Source organism: Octodon degus, unplaced genomic scaffold (genome assembly GCF_000260255.1).
Source record: "Octodon degus isolate 3935 unplaced genomic scaffold, OctDeg1.0 scaffold00015, whole genome shotgun sequence".
Lineage (NCBI taxonomy): Eukaryota > Metazoa > Chordata > Mammalia > Rodentia > Octodontidae > Octodon > Octodon degus.
The window spans coordinates 1,955,577-1,968,853 of NW_004524591.1; the positions used below are offsets into that span (position 1 = coordinate 1,955,577).

At 43.5% G+C, this 13,277-nt stretch overlaps 1 protein-coding gene across 1 annotated transcript in view; it reads left to right on the forward strand.

Moving 5' to 3' along the window:
* Nucleotides 1-13,277, forward strand: part of Scin (scinderin) — an 86,220-nt gene that overhangs the window by 56,188 nt on the left and 16,755 nt on the right. The window contains exons 6-10 of the mRNA XM_004626422.2: nt 929-1,061; nt 1,493-1,581; nt 2,348-2,563; nt 4,758-4,879; nt 10,503-10,593. Coding sequence (XP_004626479.1) covers nt 929-1,061; nt 1,493-1,581; nt 2,348-2,563; nt 4,758-4,879; nt 10,503-10,593 — 651 coding nt within the window. The remainder of the gene's footprint in view (nt 1-928; nt 1,062-1,492; nt 1,582-2,347; nt 2,564-4,757; nt 4,880-10,502; nt 10,594-13,277) is intronic.

The window sequence follows — 13,277 nt, forward strand, 5'->3', positions numbered from 1 at the left end:
ATTTATTTGTGTGTGTGTGTGTGTGTGTGTGTGTGTGTGGCCAGCTCAGCCCACCAGGGGGCAGAGCTGGCTGGCATGTGGTGCTGGGGGATTGAATTGTGGTCCCTATGCTTTGCTAAGCTTGTTCTAAGTAGGTGCTTTAGACCACTGAGCCATCTCACCAGCCCCCACCTACAACCTTGAAAGGCCACTAGCGGATTTAAAAAGTCCTGCTTCCAAATATGAAAGAAGAAATTCATTGATGCTGATTACCACAAAGTTACAGGACCTGCACTGAGAAAAATCTGTTAGCATAGCCCAGACAAGACCAGTGCCCTTGCATGCATGGTGCTCTCAGTTAGTAGCCTCTCTTTGCCCCTAATGACTGTTCTGTAAACTTCAGCTTTCCATGTGTCCAGTGGGTGGAAGACCATTATTTACTTGAAAAGATTGGTCTAGAGTTTAAAAGGGACCACATGGTGCTTACTGCATCTGAGCAGTAAATCTTTGCTGTTGTTTTTATTGTCATTGTTTTCCAATGTTCTCATCTCAGTAGTAAACCTTTTCCTTAGTACCTCTTTTACTCCTAAAGACGCTTTCTTGACATATAATGCAGTGCTCCCTCAGTTCACAGACAATTCATTTCACAATGTTTGCAAAGACAGCCACATTATTGTTTCTGCAGGGAAGATGGCCGTGGTCTTGTCAGCCGATGGGGAGTTTGTGATCAGTAGCAAAATTGTGCCCACACTTCTGTTTGCCAGGCAGATTGGAAACAGAAGCGCTCGTGAGCTGTGGCATTACTGTGTGCGTGACGTACAGTTCATGCTCTTCCTGGGTGCGGGTCAGTTTGGTTTGGTTTAGAGACCTGCGTGGCCATCACGGTGGTTAATGTTAGAAGGCTCGCGTCCTGCCCAGTGAGTCCGTGGTGCTCACAGCTTTCTGTTAGGTTTCAGATGCAAGTGGCTCCATGCAGGTGACTCTGGTGGCTGAAGAAAACCCCTTCTCCATGGCAGTGCTGCTTTCTGAAGAATGCTTTATTTTGGATCATGGTGCTGCAAAAAAAATTTTTGTTTGGAAAGGTAAAATTCCTTGGGAGGATAAAAGTACATGTTTAAAAAATCTCTTTGGAAATATGATCTGTAAACATCGCCCCTGAAGGGCAGCCATATTCGCCCTACTAATGCCATTTAGCTGGGAGTAAAGCAATGAAAGAAAACATTTGGGCAACAGAAAAAGCATCTTATCATTACTGTTTATTACTATGATGAAATATTTTTAATATTCTAGGAAATACTTTCCATTTTCACATTGCTTTATTTAAATCAAGTTTATTTTTAGTATGCAAGTATTTCTTAATCATATAAATTCTTTCTGGGCTGGGGGTATAGCTCAGTGGCACAGTGCCTGCCTGGCAAGTATGAGGTTGCAAGTTTGATTCCTAATACTTAAAACAAAACAAAACTTCTCTGTCTGACATCTTGTCTGTCTTTCCTTTCGTTTTTTACATTAGGTAAAGATGCTAATCCTGAGGAGAGGAGGGCTGCAATGAAGACAGCTGAAGAATTTCTACAGCAAATGAATTATGCCACCAATACTCAAGTATGTGGGAAAATGAATTGGCTAGGGAAAAAAAAGTGAAAAAATGGCGATGATGACACCCCTCTAAAACTCAGGAAAGAGCTTTCTTCCCAGTGAAAAGCGTGCGTGCGTGTGTGTGTGTGTGTGTGTGTGTGTGTGTGTGTGTGTGTGTAGTCAGCTCCCCGTGAGCGCATGCAACCTCGTGTTGGGCAGGACCCTAGTGCCTTGCAGGCGGGCGGAGGTGGGGAGGTTTTGCAGGAACTTGAGGTCAGATTCATTAGGGCTACATGATAAGAAAGAGCCCGCTCACTTCCTCCACAGGCTTTAACTCTTGATAATCACCCGCGGTTGATCAAAGCAGGAGCGCTCATCCTCTTAGTAAGGCCTTGGGCTGGCACCAAGATAGTACTTGTCTTCCCAGAGATCATCTTGACATTGGTCAGCTCCTCTTTTTCCTGTCTGAACTTCTCCGCCTTATCTCTGCCTTCCATCCTTGTGTCACGACTCACTGTGAGATAATTTCTTCCAGGTCACAAATCTCTTATGAACGGGAAGACACATGTGGAAGAAGTTTCTTCTTATTTCAAGCATTCACATCTGGTGGCAGTTAGTGACGTTGGTTTTGAGGAAAAGCAGTGTTGGGCTATTTTAGCTTCATAGGGTTCTAATTGTACATCTGTAATCACAGAAGCCAGCACAGTATTTCATTTCTTTAATTCATTCTCCATTATGAGAATATTTTCTCTTCAATTCCTTATTTTCTTGTTATTATTGTTTTAAATTTCAGATTCAGGTTCTTCCCGAAGGAGGTGAGACACCAATCTTCAAACAGTTTTTTAAGGACTGGAAAGATAAAGATCAGAGTGATGGCTTTGGGAAGGTTTATGTCACAGAGAAAGTGGCTCAAATAAAACAAATTCCATTCGATGCTTCAAAGTTACACAGTTCTCCGCAGATGGCAGCCCAGCACAACATGGTGGATGATGGCTCCGGCAAAGTGGAGGTATTTATGTGCATGCACCTGCTTTTGTTTGTTTTGATCAAGCCTTTTTATGCCATGCTGTTTGGTAATATAATTTCAGGAAACTGCAGAAGTTTTGAAATGTAAATTTTATGTAGTAATAAAGATGGTAATAAAGATGGCCTAGGACTGTGTGCCAGTTGTAGAAGCTAAGGCTGAAAGAGATGCTTTTGGTCTGATTTTCACTGCTCACTTCACAAATTTGTAGGTTGAGAGGCCGAGAAGACAGGGGGTTTGTTCAGGGCTGCCTAACTACCACTTTAGGAGGCCTGTTGTGGGAAGGAGCCATCTTGCTCCTGGTCCAGAACCCTCTTCCGGCAGAGAGCCTGTGGTGAGGGTTGTCCAGTGAAGGCATTGCCCTGAGGGAGCTAAGGGCCACTGGTTTTCCTTCCCCCACACATTGGAGGGAGTCAGGAAGGCAAACTGAGTGTATTAAAACCAGATTGTTGGGGCTGGGAAGATGGCTCAGTGGAATAAGCGCTTCCCTGGCAAGTGCAAGGGCCTGAGTTCAATCCACAGTTCTGCCAAAAACAAAACAAAACAAAACAAAAAAAACAAAAACCCAAAAAAAACCCCAAAACAAACAAACAAACAAAAACCAGATCGTTTAGAGCTGTCACATTAAGTTTGCTGATGATTCCACTCAAATCTTTTTCACATGGGATAATCATGAAATTAGTCATAGCTCAGGTCATGAACACTTTCATAAGTGTTCAGCAGAATTTTGCTTCAGTTCACAAGCTCTGCTTTGGGGGATAAACACAATCATGCCCATCTTCCCCACATGCACACAAATGCAGCCGTGTTCCCCAAAGTGTAAACTAAGTAAGTTCATGAACCAAGGTATCACTTACGGTGATATTTAAATTTAAAAATTCAGTACAGTAAAAGACATTAAGCTCCTTCAAAATGCCCTGACCCCTGGTGTGAACACACTTAGCTCATATTCTTGAGAATGTGTCTTTTACTATAATAAAATTTAACTGTCGCATTTGCCCTTTTTCCCCCTCAGCCTCACCTCCCAACAGACCCACCTCCATAGCCCGGTCATTCCTCCAAAGTCCCACCTCCCAGTCCCATTGGGATTTAGTTTTCAGAATGAGTCCCATAGCGGGCATGGTCCACTGAAGCAAGGTCACCACTTGGTCATGGTCTACCAACTTGTGCTGCAGAAAGTAATAGTCTCATGTCTTCAAAAGGAAGAAGAAAAAGGTTGTTTCACAATTGATGAAAAATATTTATTATAAAGTTAAAAGCGGGTACATTTCTGAGATGAATAATGTAGCTTGTTATTGCACTAGAGTGTCATGTTATTTTCACTAACTGATTAAATAACAGATTTATTAATTAATAGGGTCAGAACTGAGCTAAATATTGTAAAGGAAGCAAATGAAGTGGAAGTAATGAAAAAAACCAACAAATTACCAATTTGGTCAATTTACTTCCCTTTGCTTGACTTTTTTTTTTTTTTTTTTTTTTTTTAAAGTATTGGGGAGTAAACCCAGAACTGAACTTTGTCCCATGTGCTCCCCCCCCCCCTTTTTTCCTTTTGTGATACAGGGTCTTGCTATGTAGTTTGGACATGTAGTGATCCTCCTGTGTCAGCCTTCCCAGTGCTGGGATTATAGGTGTGTACCACCACACCCAGTTTTGGGGCTGGCATGGTGTCAGCATGGCATGGGGTATCAGAGATTGAATTTGGGACCTTGCACTTGCCAAGCAGGCATTTAGGCCACTGAGCTATTTCCCCAACCCTTCCCCTTTTACAGTTTTTGTCTTTTATTTTGAGATAGTGGTTCTCTAAGTTGCTGAATTTCTCAGGGTGGTACTGGGATTACAGGTGTGTGCCATCATATCTGGTCTTTTGCTTGATTTATAAACTGGTTAGAAAATAATTTAAAGATTATTTAATAGATGTAAATGCTGTGCCGCCCCACCCCTGGGGGGCACAATGAGAACGTGACTGAGATTGGGCATGGTGGTGCATGTCTGTAATTCCAGCGCTTGGGAGGCTGAAAACAGGATCACTACAAGTCCAATCTGTAATGAGACCCTCTAGACCCTGCACTAAATACATTAACAAAATAGATGTACAATAAAAATATTTAAAGTGTTTGAGAAATATTAGATTAAAAATGTTTGATATTGCATATCTTTTTTTTTTTTTTCTCTTCAGATTTGGCGTGTAGAGAGCAATGGTAGAACTGAGATTGACCCAAACTCCTATGGAGAGTTCTACGGGGGCGACTGCTACATTATCCTTTACACTTATCCCCGAGGAAAGATCATCTACACATGGTAAGTCCACACCTTCCCCAAGAGCTCAGTTTCCGCGGGGGCCAGATGATGGCTGAATGTGAAGCTCTCTGCAGCGTGGGGTAGAATGACCTGTAGATGCCCCAGTGAGGCTTGTGTGGCGTGCACACAGTGTTTTCTTTTGAACATGATTTCGACTGCTTCATGGCTTCTGTCCACCGGTAAGAGTAGTTAGATAAAAATAATCCTCTCTGTTCTGGGAAAAAGATTTTGTCTTACTTGTCTCTTGCTGCTGAGACCAAATGCCTGACACCCAAAGTTGAAGGGGGTCAGGATTTTTGGTTCATAGTTTGTAGAGGTTTCAATCCATGATCAGCCTCATGCAAGGCAGGAGGCCTGGCAGAAGAGAACAGTGCATGGCGGACAGAAGACGGCAAGAGCAATAAGGGAAAACCACAGCTCGTGCTAACCCTGACTTCTTACCCAGGATGCTCAGGGCGGGCAGCAAGCACACCCTTTACCCTGGCGCCCTTGAGGCTCGCGTTGCACCAGGAATCATCCCAGCATCACGCTCTAGGTCCAGCCACCTCTAAAAAAGCCCCATCTATGACTACAGGCTCTGTGGGGACACCAAGGCACAAGTCAAGCTCTAGCAGGCTTTAATGTCCCAAATAGCAATGTTCTCTTATTGGATGTGTGGTTTAATATTTTATCTCATGTATAGAAATATAGATTTGAGACAAAAGCCTAATGTCCCAAGATAGCAGGGAGCAATCGACAGGACCCAGGGAGAGCTGCTGTTTCTCACTTGTAAATCCTGGCAAGCTGGATCAAGGCTGCAGATAACAGCTTCTCTTTCAGGCACCCTGTTCTTTGATCCCTTGCTTGGGATGTTATCGGCTAGCAATTGTGTGGACCTAGTGTTAAAAAAATGGTGAAAGGCAACAGAGATAATAGTTTATATTCATTTAAGTAATTATACACATTCCTTAGCCTGCCTTTAGCCCTCAATAAGTGTGAGATGTTTCTGAGGCTCTGGGCTCACTTAGAGACTAATCTCAGTGAGACCTCTAAAGCTACATTCATCAGGTCTTCTTGTTGTTTCTTTCGGCACCGACCCATAACATACAACACTCATGTGCAGGCAAACACTCCAGTGCCCAGCACGGAACACTGTCTTTCTTTTTTTTTTTTTTTTTCTTATGTATTTAGTACAGGGTGTATAGGGTCTCACTACACAGATCAGACTCATAGTGTTTCTCCTGTTTTCAGCCTCCCAAGCTCTGGGATTACAGGTGTACACCACCATGCCCAGTCTCAATTGCTGTCTCAGCACACCCTGGGGGCAGAGCTAGCAAGGCATGCCAGGGATGGAACCCCAGTCCCTGTGTTTGCCTAAGTGGGCACTTTAATCTGCTGAGCTATCTGGCTGGCCCAGGACACTTTCTTATTGCTAAAATGCACAAAGTTCACCCAGATAGAAGTTATGAAGTTACAAGGAGGCAAACCCTGTAGGGAATATAGTTTATGATTCCAGTGCACATGAAATCATACACTGGGGACCTCAAATTAATGGATCTTTAGTCTTTGTCCCCATGAAATTGATGGGGACAAAGATGGAGAAAATCTGCCAGTGTGTCTCCAGCTACGAAGTTCCATGATGACTGTGGTTAACTGAAGGCGAGGTGCTCCTGGTCAGAGGCCCTGCTCGAGATGAAGGACCAATGTGGTAACTGAAACGCCTTCCCCACCCACTGCTGGGCGACTTCAGACACAGGGACTGTAAAACAAAGCATGCAGTGATGTGAAATTCTCTGTACTAAGTGAAGTCAAGTGAAATTGAATATTTCTGAGAAGATTGAAAAGCAGGAAATAAGACTCAGAAAAGATCTTAAACTGGGAAAGTGTGGGTGGAAAATACAAGGTTGGGCTAGAGCCTACCTTCATTTTTGCCTATGAGACAGTAACAACATGGAAGAGACACTAGGACTCTGCTGATGTGGTGACATTTCTTTTCTGTGAATTTCACACTACAGAACAGTCACATCTGTCCCCCGTCGTACTGCTTGTGTTGCCCAGTACCTCAAGTTCAGCTGAGTGCAGGAGAGGGGATATTCAGTGATACTCAGGGTGGTGTGCAACCAGAGGCACTGGTGGAGCCTGTGAACATTGTAGGCTTTCAAGCCCTACCTTTGCCTCACTAAGGAAGATGGTACAGCACAGCAAGAGCATTCTGCAACTCCTTGATGTCATAATGATCCACAGGTACCACCTGGGGCATTGCTTTCAAACACCATGGGAAGAACCCGGACAGTTCGCACAAGCTCCATGCCCTTACCCCATGCTAAATAAGTCAGGCTGTGGTGATGGGATTCCTGGCATTCTCATGCCTACTCCTCTAAATGAGAACCCTTACCTAGACACATTTCTGACCCCACCGCCTCCCTGTATTCTGTCCAGGATGAAAGCATTTGGTTATTTCATCCTACAGTCAGGATGTCTAGGAACCATTTTTTGTTTTAAGCAGCATGTTTGTGCCAGCAAAGTGCTAGTTATTGGATATATTTTTTTCTCTTACATAAAAAATGGTGGGGAGGCTCAGAGGCTAAGTAACTGCAGGCAAAATCACAACTGTTGTATCCGGTGAAGCCACATTTCAGACATGAATCTGTAGGTCTCTCACTTTTGTTATATTTTCCAAAATTTTAATGAGAAAGTGTTTGTGCAGAGCACAGCATTTATAGAGATGAATTAGTTATTCCCACTCAACTTTTCATTCACTTTGTTTCATGGTCTTTCTCTTAAATTCTGATTTGAGTATAAAAAATATAATTGCATCGCCCTTAACCTTCGGGAGACCTGCTTATTTGGTGAGCTTGTGAGGAGAAAAAAGCAAAAATAGAACTAAAGTTCCCTTAAGTGACCCAAGCATTTATTGGGTATTGCTTTTAGCCGTCTACTCTGCTCTTACCACAGTTGCTCAGAGCACTCCGATCACACCAAAGAGAACTAGGCAAGGGGGTCATGAGAGCGTTCTGGAACACAAGCACGAGAGGGATCTGTGGGAGCCATGGATGCCCTGGCGTGCTCCAGGGCTATCAGTGAAGGCTTCAGGAAGTGGCCCTGAGTCGGGGTGGAAAAGGAGCTACTGTAGTCAGCCCAGCAAAGAGGGACGTGCTCCGAGGTAGAGGTGTGCTCCGCTCTACAAGCAAGGAAATATGGTCACAGCAAAAAGTAAAACCAGGGAAATCAGATGCTGCCAAATTGTGAATGGCTTACTAAGTCATGCTGGGAAGGATGAAGTTTATTTTCAGGGTACTGGGGCCACTATGAATTTGAACAGAGGAGTGACATAATCAGTTTTCCTTTCAGAGGAATTGTTTCTGGCATGGTAGGATGGATTGGCTGGCAAGATTAGAAGCAGGAGGTCCTTGGAATTTGTTGCAGGAATCCAACTGAATGACATTAGGTCCCAACTTCACTGTACAGTAATGACAGCAGGGAGGGACAGCAAGGGGCAGATGTGCAGACTGCTAAGAGCTTGCGTCAGAGAGACTGGTCATGAGGAGTGGAGAAAAAGGCGAAGTTAAGGGTGATCCCTAAGTTAAGGGTGATCCCTAGGTTTTTTGTCTGAATATGAGAAAGTAGAGTACATGAAAGGAACTCAGGAGAACAGGTTTGGTCCATGTTGCAAAGAGAAGAGAAGACAAGGAGAAGGCACCAATAGGTCCTGTCTTTGCGATGGCACTGGAAGGGGAGTCGTTTAGTTTTCTTTCCAATTGAAGTGTTGGGAGTCAGAGGATACCAGAGAGTCTTAGGTCTCTGCCATTTAAAATCACAAATCACAAATATAAATGTATACATTTACTAATTTTGAATGGTTTGTGAAATTTCAGAAACTTTCATAAAGATAGTAAAGAGACATTTAGAAAATAAGTAGTTCTCTTGAAGACTGACCTTCAAATTAAACAACTTTCCTGCTTATGTGCTAATTTTAATATCAGAATGAAATACATGCAGAGTTAAAGATGAAAGTCTAGAAATAAATCAAGTCCTGAATTCACAAAAGTGTCTTTTTCAGTTCTGAAATGATAGCGTAAAAACAATTTCCTCGGTGTTATTTTCCCTGAAATATTAGGTAATCAAAAAGGAACAAACATTGAAAAATGACAATGATAAATCTCTACACATGGCAGTTCATTCCCTTTTAACCCAAAATTTACTTTGAATGAACAAAAAGCTCCACAGATCTGCAAAGAAGAAATCATGTCAAAGTGGATTGCTTTTTCTAAACTCAGGATTCAAATTCAGAAGTCAAGAGTGACTGTATTATGTCATGATTGTTAGTGGAGATGTTAATGTTCTTGTTACTAACTTGTAGTCAGAGAGGAGCAAGGTAGCTATAAGCAACGCCCAACAAATGCTTAGGTTATTTAAGGGAAAGTTAGTTTTATTATTGTTTTTTTCTTCTCACAAACTCACCAAATAAGCAGGTCTCCCAAAGGCTGAAGGTGAGGCAAAGACTTAACCACAAGCCACCCTGTGAAGAGGAGCTGCAGGACTGGACAGACAGCTCAGCAGTCTAAGCACCTGCCTGGCAGGTGCAAGGACCCGGATTCAGTCCCTGGTACCTCATACCATGTTGGCCCCAGAACCCCAGGCGCGCTGTGCTGGCCATGGAAACTGGGTTTGGTCGCGCACACCTGTAATCCCAGCACTGGGGAAGCTGAAACAGGAGGATCACTATGAGTCCAAGCTGTGTAGCGAGACCCTGATCAAACAAGTACAATAAATAAAAGGTTAAAAAAAAACAAAAACAAAAACAAAGATGAGCTACAAATGAGCTGGACAAATTGATTTATTGATCCTTTTCTGGATCTTGTCAGTTTAGCCCTCATTAATTAGTCTCCATAGAATTGTCAATAAGGCAAGAGGGAGCTTCTCTGGTGCTTAGTTCTGGAATCACTGTTTTGATCTTTCTGGGTTCCAGACACGTGGTTCTGTGCTCATTTACTACTCGCAGCAAGATGAGATGGCTCTAGTAACAGCCCCACAGGGTGCCTTATGTTCTCACACTCAGATGGATTGTTCTCACTGTGGCGATGGGCAGCTCCAGCTTGGAGTCGGGCAGACGTGGTTATGTGGCTAGGTCATGTAAGCGGCTGAGGCCCAGTTTTGTTAAAATGGAGATAAAAATGGCTACCATGTCCAGTTCTGGAAAACACACAGGACGATTCAGGGCTCGCTGTTGGTATTTTGAAACCAACTAGAGTTTTGACAGATCACTACATAATATTAAAATGGTAAGTTTCTTCTTAATCTTTCCAAGTAACTTAAGTCTTTTCTTGAAGTGCCTGCATGAGAAAGTCTTTTTTTTTGTATTTTGGGGAAGAATCTATTGGGTGTTCAGGGTCTCACTACTAGATCAGACTCATAGTGATCCACCTGTTTACAGCCTCCCAAGAGCTGGGATTACAGGTGCATGCCACCATGCCCAGTCTCAGTTGTCCTCTCAATTGGGCAGGGCTGGCATGGCAGGCCCAGGGATTGAGCCGCGGACCCTGTACCTGCTTGCAGGCACTTTAATCTGCTGAGCTATTTGTCTGGCCCAAGAAAGTCTTAAAACTTAAACACAAGTTAATGTATTTTACATTCATTCCTCCAGGCAAGGAGCGAACGCCACACGAGATGAGCTGACCACGTCTGCATTCCTGACTGTCCAGTTGGATCGGTCCCTTGGCGGGGAGGCCGTGCAGGTTGTGACACCTTTAATCCCTAGACTCACACAAGTCCAAGCACTGCTATTTAGTCACTGTCTAGAGCTTCTCTCCCATGATAGGATGGGCAGTTGACATTTTCTTTAATTTAACTTCTTTTTCTTTTTTTTTTTTTTTTGAAATTCAAATATTCCTGGTCTTGCATTGTACCCATTCTCTCAATCCTGGAAAGCAAGAAGCAAAAAATAGCAAAATAAAAGCAACAAATAACTATGAACTGATTTAGGAGCCCCCAAAAGTCTTCCCTTTAGAATCACACCATGTGTCAAGGATGTTCAACCTTAGTTCTACCCATGTTGGCACTTCTTGCTATTATTAAGCAGTTGTAGACACAGCAGTGTCCCCAAACTGGGCTCGTCCTGTATGGAGAAGCTGTGAATATATCGTCACAAGGCAGAGGAGCATTAAGGTTGGAGATGAGGTTATGGCTGTCCATCTGCGCACCTCCAGGTAAGGAGATGGTCTGGATTCCTGGGGTGCACTGTGATCCCCAAGCTCCGTAGGAGTAAAGCGGAGAGGCTGGCATGATGGGAGTGACACAGAGTGGGGGAGACAGACTGGCGGGGCCAGGGTTGAGCATGGAAGGGGTCCTGGTAGAGGAGAGCAGGAAACCTCTAGAAGCTAGAAAAGGCAAGGAAAACATTCATCTCTGCTCCAATGAGGAGCATAACTCTGCGATAGCCTGATGTAGCTTTCTTCACTGGGTGGTTTGACAAGATTCCTGTCCCAGATTTTAGCCCTGGGACTAAGTTAGCCTCTAACTTATTTTGGACTTCTGACCTTCAGCACTGTAAGATATAAGTTTGTGCATGATAATTTTTTATGGTAGCAATAAAAATAAATGCAACAGTATAGAACAAGTGTAGATGAGTAATTCTGCTTAATAGATAAATAGAATGATACTGTATTTACACTTTTATTGTGGGTCTTTTGAGATAAGGCGTCACTGTACAGTTCAGGTTGGCCTTGAACCCATGGTGATCTTACTGCCTCAGCTTCCTAAGTGACAGTGTTACAGGTGCGGTTCAACTATGCCTGACAAATACTCTTGTTTTTTATTTTTTATTATTTTTTTTTTTACTCTTGTTTTTTAAAAAAATAATTTTATTGAGAAATAGCAATGAGACAGTTTCAAAACTGATGAGTAGGACAGTTTCAATAATTAATACATTGCATGTTGTTGTCTTCATAGTAGTTATTCATAGTATAAGACACAAACATGATATCCTGTCCAAACACTATTAGTAGAAATCTTTCTTCTCATTGAATTAAGAGAAAGTAGCTGTATATCTATCCTATTTTGTATATACAGATACAAAATGGTCCTTCATATATATCCCCCTTTTTTGTTTAGTTTTGTCAGAGGTGGGTATTCCAAATACTCTTAAATAACAAAAATATGTAAGTTATATTTTGCACAGTCAGAGAGAAATTAACCTTCAAGGCGATCAGGGATCCTGTTTTTCTTTCTTTTTTTTTTTTTTTTTTTTTTTTTTTTTAATGTATTTTGGTACAGGGTCTCGCTATACAGCTCGGACTCATAGTGATCCTCCTGTTTGCAGCCTCCCCCATGCTGGGATTACAGGCATGCGCCACCACTCCTGGACTCCGTGGCCGGCTCAGCGTGCCTGGGGGCGGGGCCAGAGCGGCGCCCGGGGGCGGGGCCAGAGCAGCCTGCCGTGCGGCACATCTAACCCTGGTCCCTGCACTTGCCTAAGCGGGCGCTTAGTCCGCTGAGCTATCTCGCCAGCCCTTATTTTTCTTTTTTGTGTGCCAGAATCTTGGCTGACACAAAGTCCAGTGCCTAAACGTGAGAAGGTAGTGGGAGAGGAGAGGAGGAAAGGGACAGAATTGGGAGGAGAAGGGAAAGGAAAAAGGTGAGAAGAGAAGGAGGATCGGGGAGACAAGGGAGAGCAAAAGAGTGGTGGAAGAGCTGGGGGAAAGGAAGCAAAGGGGGAGAAGACGGGGAAAGGGGAGGTTGGAGCGAGGGAGGAGAATGTATTCTTTCGGTATTTCTGTTACCCAGTAATTCATTGAAAATGACTGAATCTACATAGAAAATAATGATTAAATATGAATATAAATAAGTATAAATGAGACCAGTTCTGTGTGTGCATGTACATATGTCCCTGTATACAGCATATATACACAGCTGAACATACTTAAAGAGATTGATGTATAGAAAAGACAGTAGGAAGAGTGTCCTCCAGCACTGGTGAGCTAGCTCAGTGGACTAAAGCGCCTGCTTAGGCAAGCTTAGGCAAGTGCTGGACCGTGGCTCGATCCTGCCAGCCAGCCCTGCTCCCAGGGTGGGTGAACCAGCCACAGTTAGGGGCAGCTTGAAAGCAGGAGGACCACCACAAGTCTGAGCTGGGTAGTGAGACTCTGCAGCAACCAAATGCATTAAAAAACAAAAAAAAGAGTGTCCTCCAGTGCCCGGGGATATGAGGGCCGGGTCCTGATCGCCTCACCTGTGAGGCTCCTTAAAGCCTGATTTGACATTTGGTCTTTTCTGAAGTTTGAACGGTCCTCTGCCTGTACTTCTGGAGCATCTGCTATTGTGGCAGGATCCTATTAGTGAACATGGAAACCCACTGATCTGTGCTTGTGCACCTTCCCTATCCAATAAATGAAATGCAGGCTTCAGAGGGGCCGTTTATCTC